Source organism: Eubalaena glacialis, chromosome 4, assembly GCF_028564815.1.
Source record: "Eubalaena glacialis isolate mEubGla1 chromosome 4, mEubGla1.1.hap2.+ XY, whole genome shotgun sequence".
NCBI classification, from domain to species: domain Eukaryota; kingdom Metazoa; phylum Chordata; class Mammalia; order Artiodactyla; family Balaenidae; genus Eubalaena; species Eubalaena glacialis.
The window spans coordinates 118,792,087-118,810,354 of record NC_083719.1 but is presented as its reverse complement, the minus strand read 5'-3'; the positions used below and the strand labels follow the sequence as shown (position 1 = coordinate 118,810,354).

The 18,268-nt window shown below is 41.3% G+C and overlaps 2 protein-coding genes across 2 annotated transcripts; both read right to left on the bottom strand.

Annotated features, from left to right (window-relative positions):
• Positions 1-4,237: 4,237 nt before the first annotated feature.
• On the bottom strand, positions 4,238-6,899 carry LOC133090023 (protocadherin beta-15-like). Its single transcript, XM_061188274.1, has one exon. It carries the CDS (start codon positions 6,735-6,737, stop codon positions 4,356-4,358), a length of 2,382 nt encoding a protein of 793 aa, XP_061044257.1. The 5' UTR covers positions 6,738-6,899; the 3' UTR covers positions 4,238-4,355.
• Positions 6,900-9,620: 2,721 nt separating this feature from the next.
• Positions 9,621-12,246, bottom strand: LOC133090022 (protocadherin beta-18-like). Its single transcript, XM_061188273.1, has one exon. The coding sequence runs from the start codon at positions 12,078-12,080 to the stop codon at positions 9,690-9,692; it is 2,391 nt and encodes a 796-aa protein (XP_061044256.1). The 5' UTR covers positions 12,081-12,246; the 3' UTR covers positions 9,621-9,689.
• Positions 12,247-18,268: the final 6,022 nt, after the last annotated feature.

The following is an 18,268-nucleotide window of genomic DNA, read 5'->3' as shown; positions in this document are numbered from 1 at the left end:
GGCAATTCCATCATGTATCATGATAGATTTTTATTGATTTTTCATGATTATGCTGATAAACTGGAAGGAATGCTCTTTTCAAGGTATGCCAGATCAGTCCAAGAAAGACATAAGTAGGAAGCCTTTGGAGATGCCTTTAAATTCTACACTTTACCAATATTTGTAAAGTAAGACAGGAAAGGAGTAATGGCTCCTGACACACTGAGGCCTCAAAACGCACATCTCTGTATACTGAAAATGTTGTTAGGAATTTCTGGTCCTTCCATCAGGCATATTCTACCAAAACATGTAGACTGCTGATCTGCTTATGAAGATTTTCAGGACTCATATTTAGTCAATTTATTTTACTAAATAAAATTTTTGGCTGTGCCACTTCCCTGCCAGAGAGGGAAACAAGTGTTCTAAACTTCCAGTCATCTTGTAAGGACACCACTGATGCAGGTTAATAGTATAGCTGGCATTTATCAGGTCACTTTCTCATTCTATTTTCCAAAACTCAACTTTTTGGGTTGCTACCAACCAGGAAGATTCCTTTGAAAGTTCAATTATCTTTGTATGTTTATATTAGTCAGATTGAGAAATGACTGAATAAAGATATAAAGTCAGCCATAGTTACTCAGAGTACTGTCCCTTGATAACACCTAAGGGAAGGTAAAACTATTTTTCTGACAAGCATCTCATACATCTTAAACAGACAACATAGGACCTAGTCAGACAACTGTGTAAATCAACCTTACTCACGAGGAGGAGAGATGTGTCAGCTTGGAATGCATTTGTCTGTAATCAACAGAAAAACTGACTACAGTTGTTTAATCACATAGGGGTTTATTTATAAAGTGCAACATAAAGCCTGGGAGAAGGTAGCATAGAGGTGTTGCAGCAGCTTGACAATGCTGTAAGAAATTCAGGGGCTTTCCATCTTATACTTAGTATATAACCTTTGTTCTATGGTATTCATCTCATGGTTGCAAGTTGGCTGCTTCAACTCAAGGCTTACTCATCAATACCCAGGCCAGTTAAGAAAAAGGAAAATGGGCAAAGTCCTAAGGAACATGCCACCTCAGATTAGCCCTTTCAAAAATATTTCCCTTAAGCCCAATTCCCAATTATACTTTTACATCAGTAGCAATAACGGAGTTATATGACACTCCTACCTGCAAGAGATTATGGGAATATGAATATTTTGGCCTAGAGTAGGGGAAGGCAAAGAAAAATGGGCTTGGAAATGGCTTTGTTGGTAGCCATTTGTATTCATGTCCTATAGCTGCTGTAACATAAACTTAGTGGCTTAACAACACAAATTTATTATCTTACCATTCTGGAGGTCAGAAGTTAAACTGGGCTAAAGTTAAGGTAGAACTATATTCCTTTCTGGAGGCTTTAAGGGAGAATACATTTTCTTGCCTTTTCTAGCTTCTAGGGGCTGTCTGCATTCCCTCATTTGTGGCCCCCTTCTATCTTCAAACTCAGTAATGGCTGGTTCAGTCTTTTTCACAGAACATCACTCTGATACTGACTTTTCTGTTTCCCACTTCCACTTCTTATTAAAGGCTCTTGTGACTACACTGGACCCATCTGGATAATCTAGGGTAATCTCCTTATAAGGTTAGCTCATTATCAACCTTAATTCCATCTGCAACTTTAATTCCCCTTTGCCACATAACGTAAGATATTCACAGGTTCCAGAGATTAGGACATAGATACTTCGTGGGGCCATTATTCTCCCTACCACAGTCCACCCTCTGGTCCCCAAAGATTCACATCCATCCCACATAAAAAAACATATTTAAGGTCCTCAAAGATCACATCTCATTATAGTATCATCTCAATGTGTATGCCTAGTACAAATAGTGTACACCTGTGACATCCTTGGCTTTCTCTCCAGAACACACTTTCCTAATTTTAGCATCTTTTACAATCTGAATAGGCTGAGAATTTCTCAAATCATCATATTCTGGTTCCTTTTTGCTTAACAGTCCTTCCCTCAATCTATTTCATTCTTCTCACATTTTACTATAAGCAGCAAGAAGAAACCACGCTGCACTTTCAACCCATGCCTCCTCAGCCCAAATCTCCTCAGCTAAATATCCAAGTTCATTGCTTACAAGTCCTTTTACTCCCACATTTCCACTGCAGGACACAATTCAGCTAAGTTTTCAGCCACTACGTAGCAAGGATTCCATTTCCTCCAGTTTCCAATAACATTTTCCTCATTTCTTTCTGAGCCTTCATCAGCAGTGACTTTAAACTTTTTAAAAAACTTTTTATTTATTTATTTATTTTTGGCTGTGTTGGGTCTTTGTTGCTGTGCGCGGGCTTTCTCTAGTTACGGCGAGCAGGGACTACTCTTTGTTGCGGTGCACAGAGTGCGTGGGCTTCTCACTGCGGTGGCTTCTCTTGTTGCAGAGCACAGGCTCTAGGCGCACAGGCTTCAGTAGCTGTGGCTCGCGGGCTCTAGAGCACAGGCTCAGTAGTTGTGGCACACGGGCTTAGTTGCTCCACGGCATGTGGGATCTTTCTGGACCAGGGCTCAAACCCCTGTCCCCTACATTGGCAGGCGGAGTCTTAACCACTGTGCCACCAGGGAACATCCATATTACTACCATATTACTACCAAGTAACATCCATATTACTACCAAGTCTCCTAAGGTTTTGATTTAGGTACTCTATAAGGCAATATATGTTTTCTCCACCATACTTCTTACTTCCCTCTGAGTCTTCGCTAGCAGAGTTATTAACATCTGTATTTCAACTAACAGTCTGTCCAAAGCAATCTAGGTTTTTTCCATCATGCGCTTCAAAATTCTTCCAGCCTATGCCTGCTGCTCAATTCCAAAGCAATTTCCGTACTTTTAGTTATTTGTTACAGCAGCACTCCACTTCCAGGTACCAAAATCTGTATCAGTCAGGGTTCAACCAGAGAAACAGAACCAGCAGGAGATATATATTAAGAGATTTATTGCAAGGAAGTGACTTACTTGGTTGGGTGAGCTGGCTAGGCAAGTCCAAAATCTGTAGAGCAGGCAATTAGAAAGAGCAGGCTGCAAGTCTGGGGCATGAGAAGCTGCTGCCCACAGTCAGAATTTCTTCATCTCAGGGAAGACTCAGCTCTGCTCTAAGGCCTTTCAACTGAGTGAATCAGGCCCATCCAGATCATCTAGGATATTCTCCCTATTTTAAGACTAACTGATTAGCAACCTTAATTCCTCTGAACCTTAATTTCCTTTTGCAATACAACACAGAATATTCACAGGTTCCAGGGATTAGGATGTGGATGTCTTTAGGGGGCCATTACTCTGCCAACCACACCATTCTGTAGTATCCACTTATGAGGCTCCTGGAGATAGAGGAGTCCTGACAACAGAGCTAATTATTTCTTCAAATCATTCAACTCCCTCACCAACATATCCTTTACTAAGTTTTCTTTGGTTAAGTAATATTAATTCTACAATGTATTTTCTTTCAAATTCCCTATTAACCAGAACAATGTCGTCATCCAAAGGCAAGCAGATATTGGAATGCTGTGTCATCAAAAGCTCCTCTAGGCCCAGAATTTGGAGCTCACTTGAGAATTCGTCTCCAATAGCAAGGGACAATTGCAGGCAATGCATTACTTGGTCACGTCTAAAGAACTCCTTAAACATAGTCAACCTGGTATCAATAAACTCATTAACAGGATCACAACTTCAGTTAGATATAAGGAAGAACTTACAAGTATTTTCAAAATTAATTTAGATGAGAAAGAATAGATGATAAATATATACTTGCATGAGATAACATATGCAACATTTCAGAGTGAAAGTCTAATGATTACAAGTGTGATTTTTGAAATAAATAGCATGAAATTATACATGTCGCTGCCTATTGGTAAAACAAAAATCCAAACAGAGCTTGGAAGAAATTGGACATAAGTAAATATAAATTGATTCCACTCCAAACAGAAGAGGGGTTATAGACAAGTCTGTGTAAATAATAAAAACACAAAAAACTTCCAGTAATTAAAAAATGAAGTATGATAAAAAGGGATCAGACATTTTTATGTAGTGTCATATAGTGAGAAATGTACTTTTAAAGATAGAGTTACTTTTATTCCGAAGGGCTAACTTTCATATTATCATTTAGAAATAAATACTAAAAGTTTAATCAGAAATATGAAATTTCCTGATATAAAATTTTTACTAACAATAATTGTAAAAATAATTATAGGACAAACAGGCCAACAAAACAATGAGTAGTATTACTAAGAAAAACTAGAAAAGAAGAAAGACAAGTAGCATTAAAGATTACTACTAGGTTAAAAAAGGGAAAGGTGTAGGAGACAAAACTAATGTACGCAGTGGGGAAGTTTCAGATACCTAACTATTCTGGAAGGTTGAACTTCCTTCTGACTTCCTCCCAAGGTCCGATTCTAGAATATTGTGGAAGACAGGCTTCAAGAATTTGAACTCATTACTCCCGGAGCCTCCCGTCAGACACACCTCGTACTGGTAGCTCTGGGACAGGGTCCCCGTGCCGCTGACGTCCACCAGGTGGCCCGGAAAGGGGCCCTCGGGCACCGAGCAGCGGCCCACCGAGGCCGCCCCGCCCCTCCTGCACAGCCGCACCGCGACGAACACCAGCACCGAGAAGAGGAAGAGCGACGACACTGACGCCAAGGCGACCACCAGGTAGACGGTGAGCGGGGCGGCCGGCGCCGCGTCCGCCGCTTCCGCTTCCGGGGCCGGCAGGTAGGGCTGCGAGAAGCCGTCCACCAGCAGCACGTGCAGCGTGACGCTGGCCGACAGCGGCGGCTCGCCGTTGTCCTTGACGAGCACCACCAGCCTGTGCTTGGCCGCGTCGCGCTCGCTCAGCAGCCGGGCAGTGCGCACCTCGCCGTTGTGCGCCCACACGCCGAACAGCCCGGGCTCCGTGGCCTTGAGCAGCTGGTACGAGAGCCAGGCGTTCTGGCCCGAGTCGCCGTCCACCGCCACCACCTTGGTCACCAGGTAGCCCGCCTCGGCCGCCCTGGGCACCAGCTCGGTGCAGGGCGCCGAGGCGTTCTGCAGCGGGTACAGCACGAAGGGCGCGTTGTCGTTGTCGTCCGCCACGAGCACGCGCACCAGCGCCTGGCTGCTGAGCGCGGGCGAGCCGCGGTCGGCGGCGCCCACGCGGAACTCGAACGCCCGCAGGGCCTCGTAGTCCAGGGACCTCAGGGCGAACAGGTGGCCGTTGTCCGGGTTGATGGACACCAGGGAGGCCAGGGGCACGTGCGCGTCGAGGGGCGGCAGCAGCGAGTAGGTGACCTGGGCGTTGGCGCCCGCGTCTCTGTCTGTGGCGCGGACGCTGCCGATGTGCAGGGCGGGGCTGTTGTTCTCGCGGACGGACAGGGTGTAGGAGGTCTGGGTGAAGGCGGGGGCGTTGTCGTTGACGTCGGACACCAGCACGGTTATGTTGTGCTCGGTTTTCAGCCTGGGGGTTCCCATATCTGTGACGGTGATGGTGATATTATATTGGGCTTTACTCTCTCTGTCCAGCGCCCCATTTGTTACTAGGGTGTAGAAATTCTCTGCAGATGGTTTCAGGAGGAAGGGGAGATCATCCTGGATGGAGCAAGTCATCCTTCCGTTGTCCCCTGAGTCTCGGTCTCGAATCCTAAACAGGGCCACTTCTGTCTCGGGGGAATTTTCAGGAATGGGGCTGGTAAGTGATGAAATAGTTAGTTCTGGGGAGTTATCGTTAACATCCATCACCTCAATGGAGACAGAGCATTTTCCAGAAAGTCCCCCACCATCAGACGCATCTATATACAGCTCATATGAGGATATTGTCTCAAAATCTAGTTTTTTAATTAGTCGAACTTCTCCTGAAATGCTGCTTAGTTCAAAAGTTGTGCTTATCTCTTGAGAACTATAAAAAAGGGAATATGATATTTCTCCGTTTGTTCCAGTGTCCAAATCCCTAGCTGAGACCTTGACAACTAGGGTGCCTACAGGGCTGTTCTCTGGGACCTGCACCTGGTAGTGCGTCTGTGCAAACTCAGGGGCGTTGTCATTAACGTCCAAGACCAAGATTCGGACCTGGGCGGTGCCAGACCTGGGCGGAGAGCCGCCATCCAGCGCTGTGAGGGTTAATCTGAGCTCGGCCTGCTCTTCGCGATCCAGCTCTTTGTCCAGCACCAGCTCTGGGTATTTCCTGCCGTCCCCCCAGTTGCGGGTGGAAACATGGAAGTAAGAGTTGTGACTGATACTGTAGTTTTGGATGTTGTTGTTGCCCACGTCCAAATCCTGAGCTGTTTTCAGAGGAAACACGGTCCCAGGAGGGCTAGTCTCTAGGATTTTCAGCGTCATTTCTTTTTCAGGAAACTCAGGAGAATGATCGTTTATGTCTCTCACCAGTAGCTCAGCTCGAAATACTCCCAGTGGCTTTTTCAGTAACACTTGGAAATGCATTACACATGGATCTGTGGGGCCGCACATCTCCTCCCGGTCCAGTTTCTCACTTAATATCAACTCCCCAGTCTGTAGATCAAGCTGCAACCAGGGTTCGTTGTCCTCGGAGACCACCCGGGCTTCTCGCGCAGCTAGCTCCCCCACTCCCAGCCCCAGGTCCTCAGCAAGATTGGCCACAAAGGAGCCGCTCTCAGTTTCCTCCATCACGAAATAGCGACGGGATTCCCAGCCTGCCAGAGCCACTCCCAGCAAGAGAAAGAGAATCAGGACTTGCCTTTGTTTAGGAAAGCGCTCCCCTCCGGCCTCCATCTTTACTCCCACAAACGCCTTTCCAGGAACAGGGGCCAGCTCTACCTTAGGTAGCAATGGGACTGAGACAGTGGTGGATCTCCCAGTGGGTAACCTGTCCAGAAATGTCGGCGAGCAGCATTCCCTGGAGTTTTTGGTCCTGAGCTTTGCTTACAGGTTTGTCTCTTCCGCTGGAGATCTGAGGTAGAGTTCGTAGCATTTCCTGGGCTTTTTTTTTTTTTTTTTTTTGACGTCTTAGCCTGCAGCGCCATCATGCGTTGTCTTCGAAAAGAATTGCTGCAATTGCATTCTCTCTGTATATAATAATCTAGATGGCTATTAGGAGTTTGGAAATGGTTTGGGGGAGATGATGTAATCAGAAAACCATGCAATTATAACTATTCATTCCTTCATTCAAAGGAGTGTGACTGATATCTATGTACTAGGCTCTGAAATACATCAGTAAGCAATCCAGACATTGTCCCTATCTTCTAGAACCTGTCGTCTGGGTGGGGTATTCTGAGGAGAACTGAGAAGTGAAAGAAGACTTAAAAGTGATCAGTCATCTTGTAAAAATAACCATATATACCTATGTGATTTCTTAAAGTTCTCTCAGCAAAAAGTTTGAATTCCTCTAGATTTCCTTTCAAATTCTAGGCACCCTATGTGCCAGAATTGTGGTTTCCATTGGTTGAATCACATCAAGGAAAAAGCTATTAGTTCATTCCAATTTATAATACCCTTTCTACATAAGGTCTGAGATTTTATGATTTTATGAAACTTTCAAACTGTGGAAAAATGCATATGAGGGCAGTTCCCATATCTCCTCCTGCTTTTTCTCCCTAGCATTGGTCAGCATCTTATACAGCATATATGTACACATTTAATTCTTTCTTTTCTATGTCACCCTTGAGTTTAAGAACTTTGTTTTGTTCACTTCTACATCCATCAACATCTACAATGGTTCCTGGCACCTAGTAGATACTCAACAAATATTTGCTAAATAGATCAATGAATAAATTAATTTTACAATTCTGATAGATGGATTCTCCTCCTAATGTAGAAGCCCCCTGTTTTGCTAACATCCTAGTTCATTGTATGAGCTAAATAAACAAGACAGCATGTTCTCAAGTGACTTTTTTTCTATGCTCCTTTGAATAGTAATTTGAAATAATTCAAAATGATCTAAAATGTTTTTTCACTGAATGACAAAATACCCTGGTTCCCTTAAGTAAAGGAATATATTATAAAAAAGAAAGAACATAATAACAAGGCTATAATGAGCCTACAAATAAGGCATACATCTCTTAGAACACAGTTTACATTATCAGTGTTATTTTTGCAGTAAAGCTATTATGACACTAATGATATTCAAAAACTTATATAGTAGAATTTTCTAAGAATTTCTAATTTCTATTAAACACTCCAAAGACTGTACAGTTTGGATATATCCATCAATTCTTCTCAAAATTGTATATTCTAACAAACGCTTGTTCTTGTCCCTTATAGACTACTAATATTCCACAACCTTTTGATCCTAAATATTACATTAATATGAAAACCACAATTTTTAACATCTCAAATTAATAGTAAGGTCCAATCCATGGAAGCATATCTAAAAGTGCTTTTGATTAGAGAACAAATCCACTTAGCTATCTTATTTAGAGGGAAAATTATTTAAAAATTTCATATTTATTTCCAAAAGCTCAAGAGAGAAAGCACATTTGGGAGCTACTGGAAAATCCAAAATGAGGCATCTCCTTCCTTTTTGTCTCTAAGTAGATTGGCTTTCTGTGCTTCTTTCATGTATTTAGCCAACATGATATCACTTTCTTGTTGAGTTTCTAACAGAGATACTATAACCAGTTTCTAAAGTCATTTTTTTAAGCATAGATAATGAGATTGGGTCAGTTTGGATCAGTAATGTCTACCGCCTTGTCTTGTTGTTTGAAATCACAGAGGGAGATGGGTCATATAAAATAAACATGGCTGCAACAGTACATTTTTACTGAAGAGAGAAGTTTCCAGAAAAAGATGGGGTGGGCTAGACAGACACCACAAAAGGAATCTATTATTTAAATATCCTAAAATAACCTAATAATCTTTCAATACTACTCATATATATTATATACTGCAGGCTGATAAGAGAAAACACCTTTAAGTATAGGATAAATTGTAGTCTTTTCCATTTAATACTACTGTGAAACAAAAACATGCCATTTTTTCAGATATTTCTCCATTTAAAAGTTTAAGACAAGGAGGCATAATATATTAAACAGAAGATTTACTAATAATTCATTATATTTGTATCATGCTCATCTCCTAAGTAACCACAACATCAAAAATTTAGAAAAAGTTTCTGGACAACAGTCAGAGAATGGGTTTGGGGTCATCTTCAAATCAGTAGTGCTTGATGATGAAAAGTTGAAAAACTAACAAATATTCATGACTTTTCAGTACTGAAGTAAAATTGAAAGTTCTTTGTCTCCATCAAAACAGAAATAATAGGGCTTCCCTGGTGGCGCAGTGGTTGAGAATCTGCCTACCAATGCAGGGGACACGGGTTCGAGCCCTGGTCTGGGAAGATCCCACATGCCGCTGAGCAACTGGGCCCGTGAGCCACAACTACTGAGCCTGCGCGTCTGGAGCCTGTGCTCCGCAACAAGAGAGGCCGCGATAGTGAGAGGCCCGCGCACAGCAATGAAGAGTGGCCCCCACTTGCTGCAACTAGAGAAAGCCCTCGCACAGAAACAAAGACCCAACACAGCTAAAAATAAATAAATAAATTTATTTTAAAAAAATATAAATAATAGAGTATGAGTATATTCTCAAATAAAATTTCTAATCTCCTTAACTAGCAAAATGAAATCAGAAAAAAAAATCAAATTCTATATGGCCCAAAAAGCTAATGGAAACAGTACATTTAGAGAAAACTAATTTTCATCCCGAATGCTCTGAAAAACCAAAAAATTCCTAATTGAATCCAAAACCATTTATAAAGTTTGAGTTTTCCTCTACATCATTTACAGACTCCTGATGATTGGAGGCAACAGACTTAAGAAACTCGAACTCGCTGGTCCCAGAGCCCCCCTTCAGACACACCTCGTACTGGTAGCTCTGGGACAGGGTCCCCGTGCCGCTGACGTCCACCAGGTGGCCCGGAAAGGGGCCCTCGGGCACCGAGCAGCGACCCTCCGAGGCCGCCCCCCCCCTCCTGCACAGCCGCACCGCGACGAACACCAGCACCGAGAAGAGGAAGAGCGACGACACCGACGCCAAGGCGACCACCAGGTAGACGGTGAGAGGGGCGGCCGGCGCCGCGTCCGCCGCTTCCGCTTCCGGGGCCGGCAGGTAGGGCTGCGAGAAGCCGTCCACCAGCAGCACGTGCAGCGTGACGCTGGCCGACAGCGGCGGCTCGCCGTTGTCCTTGACGAGCACCACCAGCCTGTGCTTGGCCGCGTCGCGCTCGCTCAGGAGCCGGGCGGTGCGCACCTCGCCGTTGTGCGCCCACACGCCGAACAGCCCGGGCTCCGTGGCCTTGAGCAGCTGGTACGAGAGCCAGGCGTTCTGGCCCGAGTCGCCGTCCACCGCCACCACCTTGGTCACCAGGTAGCCCGCCTCGGCCGCCCTGGGCACCAGCTCGGTGCAGGGCGCCGAGGCGTTCTGCAGCGGGTACAGCACGAAGGGCGCGTTGTCGTTGTCGTCCGCCACGAGCACGCGCACCAGCGCCTGGCTGCTGAGCGCGGGCGAGCCGCGGTCGGCGGCGCCCACGCGGAACTCGAACGCCCGCAGGGCCTCGTAGTCCAGGGACCTCAGGGCGAACAGGTGGCCGTTGTCCGGGTTGATGGACACCAGGGAGGCCAGGGGCACGTGCGGGTCGAGGGGCGGCAGCAGCGAGTAGGTGACCAGGGCGTTGGCGCCCGCGTCTCTGTCTGTGGCGCGGACGCTGCCGATGTGCAGGGCGGGGCTGTTGTTCTCGCGGACGGACAGGGTGTAGGAGGTCTGGGTGAAGGCGGGGGCGTTGTCGTTGACGTCGGACACCAGCACGGTTATGTTGTGCTCGGTTTTCAGCCTGGGGGTTCCCATATCTGTGACGGTGATGGTGATGTTGTACTCGGCTCTTTTCTCTCTGTCCAGAGGGCTCTCTGTTACCAGGGTGTAGAAATTTTTGAAGGTAGGCTTCAAGAGAAAGGGGAGATTGTCCTGAATTGAGCTAACCATCCTCCCGTTGTCCCCAGAGTCTTGGTCTCGTAGGCTAAAAACAGCGACTACCATTTCAGGTGACGAATTTTCCGGTATGGGGCTGGTAAGAGATGTTATGACTATTTCTGGTGGGTTGTCATTCACATCTACAACACTAACTAAAATTGCTGATTTTCCTGAAAGGCTCCCACCGTCAATGGCCTGAATATTTATTGTATAAGACTTAATTAACTCGAAATCCAGAAGTGCTTTTAAACGGACTTCGCCAGAAATGGGATGGATTTCAAATGTTTTCCGTATGTCTCTGGAGACGTGGGAAAATGAATAAGATAGTTCTCCATTAAGTCCTGCATCTAAATCCGTAGCAGACACCTTGACGACGAAGGAGTCCAGAGGGCTGTTTTCTGGTACTAAAACCTCATAGAGGGACCTCTCAAACTCTGGGGCATTGTCATTGATATCTGAGACCAACACACGCACCAGTGCAGTTGCAGACCTGGGCGGAGACCCACCATCCAGGGCTGTTAGTGTTAATCTAAGTTCAGGCTCCTTTTCTCGATCCAGAGGTTGGTCCAGCAACAGCTCTGGGTATTTTCTACCCTCCTCACTGTCTTGCAGTTTAAGGTGGAAATGAGGATTGGGGCTTAATGTGTAGTTTTGAACAGCATTCTTTCCTACATCCAAGTCCTGAGCGCTATCCATTTGGAATGACGTTCCTGGAGTAGTACTTTCTGAGATTTTCAGAAGTATATGTTTGTCTAGAAACGTGGGCGTGTGATCATTTATGTCTTTGACCCTAAGCTCAGCTCGAAAAAATTGCAAAGGATTTTCAAATAATACCTGGAAATTTAATATGCATGGCTCGGTGAGATCGCAAAGCGCCTCCCGGTCCAGTTTCTCATTTAAGATCAAGTTGCCAGTCTGCCGATCCAACTGCAAGTATGGTTTATAGTCATCAAAGATGACTCTGGCCCCCCGCGCAGCCAGGTCTTCCACGCCCAAACCTATGTCTTTCACCACGTTGCCTATAAAAGAGCCGATCTCCGTTTCCTCTGCCACAGAATAGCGCCAGGTCTCTGAACACACCAAAGACCCTCCCAGGAAAACAAAGAAAAGCAGCGCTTGCCTTATCTGCTGAGGGCTTCCTTCTCCCGGCTCCATGGCTCCCTAGCCAAACGTCTTTCCGCGGAAATATTTCAATTCAGTCTCAAACTGCTCCTCTCAGCTATTAGCCTGGACTGTTGAGAATCTATAGACTTGCAATTCGGTGGCGAGGGCGTTGTTGGCTCCCTAGCTTTCTCTTGAAAGCCTCTTTTTATCACCACTGCTTCTCTGGAGCTCTCAGTTCCAGTGGTTCACGGTAACCAGAGCCTCTGATGGTACAAAAATTTCCCCATCTTATCCTGCAGCGCCACCACGCGACTCTGCAGAGTCTCAGGTTTTAAACAAAGCCAAATAAGTTTGAGACAAAATATTAATTTATCTTGCGTGTTTGTTGATGACTCTGAATTATACTTTCTCCTATATTCCTATTTTCTTTTCTCAGTTTTGTTCTTGTGATGCTGTTACTATTCAGTCTTTAACACAATAAACCACAATCTCTAGAGCTGTGGTGGCTATAAAAAGCATATTTAAGATATAGTCCCAACCTCAAATAAGTTATGCTATCTCTGTGAAGACAACACAACTAAACAACTAAAACAACTAAAAGTAGTTAAGAGGACTTTTTTATGTAATTGACTTAGTGAGCAAGAGGTTCCCAGGAAAATTGGAAACGGGAACCAAAGATCTTAGTCTTCTTTAGATATCAGCAAATATGCTTTGAAAAGACAATAAAGATAATGTCATGTATTTAAAACTGAACTGGTATGTACAAATAATTGTTTTGGGGAGGCTGGACATTTCAGGCTGGGTAAATGGTACTGTTTATTTAGGGATACTCCATAAGTGTAGTCGAAAGTAAGTGCTCAACAGTAGTGAATAATGTAAGATATGTCCAGTTTCTGTCAACATTTTTAAAAAGTTGAACAAACTAGAACCCAGTTCAGTTGTGGAACTGAATTCTGTTTTGTAGACCCAGGACTTCCAGAGACATAATTCTAAATATATTATCATCCATTCATTAATTTTTTCAGCAAATATTTATTGAGCATACACTTTGTGTTAGGGATAGAGTGGTAAACAGACAGACATAGTTTCTGTCCTGAAAGATGGAGGCAGAAAAGTGGTCACACATTTAAAATAGAGCATAATGAATGCCATGATAGCAAAAGTTCATGCTAATATAAGAGCATAGATGAGGGTCATCTAACCAGGATTTGAAGTAGAGGAAAGACTTTTCCAGAAAAAGTTTATTCTAATTTGATACATGAAAAACAAGTTTGAGTAATCCAAACAAAAATTGGGTGTGGGGTAAAATTTCCAGCAAACTAAAAACATGATTGTGCAAATCCAAAAATGAAAGAAGTATTTTGGAAGAACTGAAATAGGATCAGTATGGCTGAGCCATAGAGTAAGAGGAGAGAAATGGTGAGAGTTGAGATTGGAAAGATCAGCAAGTATTTTGTAAGCCATGCCAAGTCATTTGGAATCTACATCAATAGAAATGCAAGATTATTAAAGTGTTTTAAATAGAAAAGTGACATGACCATGTTCTTATTTTTCAAGAAGATCATCCTGTTTCAGAGTTGAAGATAAACCACAGAGGAGTTAAGACTAGAGGCAAGGGATGGATTAGAAGTTGTTGCATTAATACAGGTAAGAGATAATATTGCTGTCACCTAGAAATGCAGTTATAGAGTTGTATTAGAATGATAAAGATAAAGTATACAGGATATGGTGATTAGACACAGAGTAGAATAAGGAGTAAAAGTCAATGTACTTTTTTTCAGGCTTAGGGAACTGGGAGAGTGTTAGTGCTATTAACTGATAGAGTAAACACAGGAAGAGGAGAAAAGAGGAACATGTTTAGAGCTGGAGAAGACGTTTAGTTTTGAGGAATGGAATTTTTTTAATTTAAAACATGTTGAGTTTGAGGTGTCCATAGAGTATCCATATAAATTGTTACATAAATGATCTTACATTATATAAATTAAGTTGAGGAAAGAGGTTTGGGCTGCAGAGACAAATGTGGGATTTATTGGTATGAGTGGTGATTGAAGCCCTTTGAGAAAGAATGTAAGTTGTAGATTAAGAGAAGTATGTTTGAATTTGTGATTTCAGAGGTGCAGCTCTAAAAGACTACCATCTTCAGAAATTGGCCATGGTCTTATAGATCTACTAGACTAGGGTAGAATTAGATGTCACTAGAGATGAAGAAGGCTAGAAACAGAGTAGGTCAAACTCCTGGACTCAGAACTGTGGCAAGGGAGGGACAGAGTAAAACTAAGAAGTTATATTTGAAAAATAGCTTTATACCACTTCTTTCCCATGATCTTGATTAATTTAAAACCAACTGACATCCAGTTGATTTGATTCTCTCATTTGATGACTCATATGCAGAGACTATTTAGGAAGGAAGGTTTACTGATTTCTTTCAGCACTTGGATGGTATCTTTCTTTTAGTTTCCATTAATACTGTTGAGAAATTGTCAACATGGAACATAGATTTCAGTCTGTCATGTGTTTAAAGATTAAATGTCTTTTTCCTATGACTTTTCTTTAAAAAATTTTATCCTTGTCTTTCTGAAATTTCACAATGATGTTTCCAGGTATGGTTATCTTTCATTTATCCTGTCAGGTTTATTTGGGTCTACTGAATCTGTGCATTAAGGTTTTCATCAATTCTGGACAATTCCCAGCCATTATTCTTTCTCATCTCTCCTGAAATTCTGGTTAAATATATGTTAAACTTTTTTACTCTGTTCTGCATTTCTAACCACCTCTTCCATATTTTCCACCTTATTAACCCTCTGAGCTATATGTGGGATAAGTTATAGTCTGACCTATCTTTCGCTCCACAAATTCTTCATTTCACTGCATCTAGTTTTCTATTAAACCTTTTATTCAGTTTAAAATTTTGATTTTCATATTTTTCAGTTCTAGGAGCTCTATTTGGTTCTTTCCTAATCTTTCACATTTTATTGTTTCTTGTTCCCTGTACATTTTCAGGTGTAACTTTTATTTCAGTTAAAGTTGTTAGCTTCTTACAGACTGTTTCTGATAATCAAAATATTTGAAGTGTTTGCAAGTTTATGTGTGTTTGCAAGTGTTTTATGTTTTCTGCTGGCTCTCACTCATGGTGTCATGTTTCCTTGTGCGTGCAGTTATCTTTATGTTCAAGTTAAGAACATAAAAATTATTTATATGAATACTTCTAGGATTAAGATGAATAAACTTCTTTCATAGAAGGTCTGCATTTGGTTCTATCAGGATCTGGGAGCACTACTTGTCAATGACCACCTTAAATCAAGTTCAACGCTGAAACTCAAGTTCAAGGCTGAAATTGCATACAAGGGCTCATCCATTTCCAGTTTAATACTACCATAAAGGTGTCGTTCTTAGGATTCCATATTTATTAAAGTGAGGGTCTTCTATCAGCTTCTCAGTTTGTCAGGCTTTGATTTCCTCCCCCATATACACCGTCAAAATAGAGGTTCACCTATCCCAGAATTCCAGTTGTTCCCAAGGAAAAAAGTGGATTTGGGGCTGATTTTCTCTCTCTGAGTTACCTTTAAACGTTAACTGTGACCTGACAATATATTAGTGTTTTATTAGCTATTTTTTTCAGTGGAAGTGTTGGTGTACATAATGTATACCACCCTTATTAAAAAGGTAAACTCTTAAGGATATTGTTATGTCTTAAAATGACAAGCAAATTCTTAGCTTTCATGGAGTATGGGAAATTGATCTTATTGAGAGGATAGAGAAATAATGTTTTTTTTAAAACCAACTTCATCTGATCAATACTAAGTCAACTCTATAATGCTGCAATCAATTTAAATAATGTCTTATCATTGACATTGGTATAGCTCACACTTCTGTCTGCACTCCTATGTAGAAACACACATCTTCTTTCCTACATTTGTTCCTTCTTCTCTTCTTCCAATGTTTATATATTTGTATATTTTTATAAGTTTGAGATATGTATTATATGGATATATATGGTACCTACAATAAATCTCAGGCTCTTTCTTCCTTTTGAAACATTTGGAATTTATTAATGTGGTTGTCTGTACACCTAGTTCACTCCTTTTGATCACTGCATAATAATCCTTCACAAACATGTTCCACATTTTATTTATCAATTGCTTTACTGATGGATATGTAGATAGACTCCTATTCTTTGCTTTCCCAAGATGAACATTATCATGCACTTCATTTTGTAAAGCTGTGTAAGAATTTTCTGGCTTATATGCCCCAAAGTAGAATTGCTGTATCATAAAGTATGTACATACTATATTTCATTAAATACTATTGAAACTCCTTCAAAATGGGGTGTATATGCAATTTCCTATGGTTCCACTTGATGGAAATTTGTCATCTTTACTAATGCTGTGGGTATAAACTGCTATTTTATCATGTGTATCAGCAACTAATGAGGTTGAGCATCACTTCATGTTCTTCTCAGACTTTCTGTTTTCCCCTCTTTTGAATTACCTTTCCCTTTTGTCCTTTTAAAAATATTCTATTGGCTCTCCCGACTTTCTGACTTTTGCTATCTGCAAGACTTATCTGAATAATCTAAATATTAATCCTTCTCAGTTGAAATGCTGCAAGTAGCTTCTCCCTGTCTGTCATCTGCTAGCTTGTCTGGGCTATCCTCTAGTTTTGAGGTAGTAATATTTGTCAATTTTTATCCTTATTGTTTGCACTTTTAAAGCCTTGTTTAAGAAATCGAAATCAATAATAAGGTCATAAAGATATTTTTACTTAGACTTGTTACATTTTTTCCAATTAAATATTTCAAATTCACCTCTTAGATCCACATGAAGTTTATTTTTATATCACATGAGATAAGGATTTTGTTTCTTTATATAGTGAGCCAGTTTTCCCAATAACATTGCTAAGTAATCAGTCTCTTCCCCCCCACCCCAAGTGATTTTGACACCTCTTCAATCATCACCAAATTTTCTTATATAAAATATCTGACACTGAATTCCATTCTCTCTGGTAGTGTACAAGGTTGTTTCTGTACCATTCAAATAGGATATTTTGTTATCTGCTCTTACTCTTATGCATAAGAAGCATAAGCTTTGCTTCTTATGACTCTGAGAGATAAAGAGGGCCCAAACATTCTTTTTCAGGATTGTACTGCTTAAATGTCTATTTAATAAAATTCTCACAACTAGTAAATATCTGTTGCAACACAAAATAAGACCAGGAAAAACTGCATGAAGCAAAGAAAAAAATTCCTAAGAAAACTGGAATTTGTTTTAGCCATTTCACAATGTCAAGCGAAATTGCATTTTACTATATCATCTAGTCTACAATATTTAATTTTATGAGAGAAATCACAGAAATGTATATGCACAGTAGCTCTATATCCACACTACATTCTAGTTACCAAAGTGTCCACTGAACTGTACACTAATAGATTGGAGACATTATAATTTGGAACACCATGAGACATCTATAAACCATTAATATAGACCCATTCCTTCTTTGTGAACATCTGAGAAAGGCCACAAAGTATTAAGGATTTTTTTATATTTACTTTAAAAAATCAATAGAAAAGTGAACCTAATTTATTTCTCTACCAGTTTGAATTTTCATTTTAATTTCTTAAGAAGTTTTTATCTGTACTCTTCTGATGGAGGAGTATTTACTTAAGATGATACCATGAACATATGAGTTACATAATGAACAATATAAAATAATACAAATTTAAACCAGCAAATGTGGTATATTGAAAGAAAACAAAATAGCAACGTAAAATCCCGGAACATTATAAGACTCCTCCCCCAAAACAGCATCAACGACAACAGTAAAAAAGGAAAATTACTTAAGAAATCAATAATTTTCAGTGTGGTCACTTTTATCTTGTCATAAAGTGAATTCTTGAAAAACACTATATAACAACAAACAAACAAACAAATAAGATACCCTACTACTGAATACTGGAGAGGTGGCACTTTTACCCTTTATGATGAAACTTTTCAATGGGAATAGTGCAGTAAAATCCAATATACTTTCCACCCAGCTTCAACAGCACTTTTAATTTTTGCTGTATCTATGCTTTGATTAAATGTCTAGAAGTAAATTACATACATTGTGGCATTTGCTCTTAATACTTGAGTTTGCACCTCCAAATAATAACATCGTCTTGCATAACAATGCCATTATCAGAACAAAAAATTAGCAATAACTCCATTAATATGACATTTTGACCAAATATATGAAAAAGCAGA